The 1,879-nt window shown below is 32.1% G+C and overlaps 1 protein-coding gene across 1 annotated transcript; it reads left to right on the top strand.

Moving 5' to 3' along the window:
* The first annotated feature begins 686 nt into the window (after positions 1–686).
* Positions 687–1,542, top strand: LOC107461932 (cysteine-rich repeat secretory protein 38). The gene is given in 2 exon segments (XM_016080489.3): positions 687–1,386; positions 1,388–1,542. Coding segments are annotated over 2 exon segments (771 nt in total). The 5' UTR covers positions 687–696; the 3' UTR covers positions 1,469–1,542.
* Positions 1,543–1,879: the final 337 nt, after the last annotated feature.

Here is a 1,879-nt window from a genome sequence, read left to right as displayed (position 1 = left end):
AGGGTAATATAGGTTTTTCTTTTTTTACTTAAATAAATAAATAAATAAATAATTGACTAATAAGTGTAAGATAATAAAATAATATTAGAGAATCAATTTTGTCAACTAACATCAGCTCATTTTTTTAAAATTATTTTATTTATGTTAAATTTTAGATCTTAAACTATAAATTTTTAATTCTGAATTTTAAATTATAAATTTTAAATATTAAATTTTCAAAAAAAATATTAAAATTAAGAAAAGTTAACTAATATAACTAAAAATATCATCACAAGCTTTTTTCTTCTTCTAGAAATTATTCCAGGTCTTAGTTTATTCAAGAACTGGATCGTACGTAGCTTGGCGCATTATCAAATAATTAACTTAATTTCTACCAAACAGAACATGTTGCCCTCTATCTAGCATTCCTATCATACTAAGCCACTAGATTTTTGAAAACTTCTACATCCAAACTGGTAAACTATGTCAATTTCTTATGCATTTTGATAAAGTAATCATCAAGCAACGAGAATACCATATCTATGTGACATTGTCAAATTGTGTATACAATAATTAACTATAAGAAGAAGTCAATGGAAAATATCAACCTTTACTTTTAAAACATGCACAACATAGAATTACTGACGATTATTTCACTATAAATTGAGCGTGTCATCAAATAATATTACTTCAAAACTTAAACACAAACTGACAAACATGTCTTCGTCCTCATCATCAATAATCTTCACTCCCAAAACCCTTATTCTCCTAATCAATACTCTTCTTCTTCTTCTTGTCCAAACATGTCATGGAGCCGCCAATGACAACCCTCCTCTGTTCCATTTCTGTTCCAACACTGGAAACTACACACCCTACACCCCCTACGAATCAAACCTGAAAATTCTCATCAACTCACTCATCTACAAAACCCCTTCAACGGGTTTTGGCCAATTCCAGAACCAACAAGCCTACGGCCTCGCCCTCTGCCGCGGCGACGCCTCCGTTGGAGACTGCAAAACTTGTGTCACCGATGCAGCCAAAGAACTCCGCAGTCTCTGTCCGTACAACAAAGGTGCCGTGATATGGTACGATAACTGCGAGGTCAAGTACTCGGACACAGATTTCTTTGGACAAGTTGATAACACTAATAGGTTCTATTTGTTGAACGTGCAAAACGTGAGTGATGCTGCAACATTCAACTATGTGGTTAAGGAGTTGTTGAGTTTGCTTGCTTCTAAGGCTTCTGAGGATCCTAGACTGTATGCTAGCGGAGACTTGAAGGTTGGAGAGTGTGAGAGAGTTTATGGGTTGGCTCAGTGCACCAGAGACCTTTCTAGCGTTGACTGCAACAACTGCCTTCATGACGCAATTCACCAGCTTCCCAGTTGCTGCGATGGCAAACAAGGTGGTAGAGTTGTTGGTGGAAGCTGCAACATCAGATATGAGATCTACCCATTTCTCAATAAACCTTAGAATGGTTACATTGTAAGGATCAAATAATGAAGAGTCATATATGTCAAAAATTATTTTTATTATGGAAATAAAGACTATGTTTAAATTGAATATTGATATTTGTTTTACTATATGAAAATAAAAATGATATTTTAGTTGAATATTGATATTTGAAGTGAATTGTGAATGTTTAACAAATTGTCAGAATGTGAATACAAAATTCATATATATGTAATTATACTAAATAATTTTATTTTTAAAAAAATATTAATATTTTTTTATATTAAAAAAGCTAGCCGATATATGTACTTTTATCTCCTCTACATTGTTTTATTGTTGAGTACTGAAATTCTTATATTATTCCAACGTGGATGGTGTAACACCTTTTATGATCAGAGAAATAATATGTTTGTGTCATTCTTTTATATGCATATCTTATAAAAAATAT

The sequence above is a fragment of the Arachis duranensis genome, chromosome 8 (genome assembly GCF_000817695.3).
Source record: "Arachis duranensis cultivar V14167 chromosome 8, aradu.V14167.gnm2.J7QH, whole genome shotgun sequence".
In the NCBI taxonomy this organism is placed as follows: domain Eukaryota; kingdom Viridiplantae; phylum Streptophyta; class Magnoliopsida; order Fabales; family Fabaceae; genus Arachis; species Arachis duranensis.
This window is presented reverse-complemented; position numbering and strand designations above follow the sequence as displayed.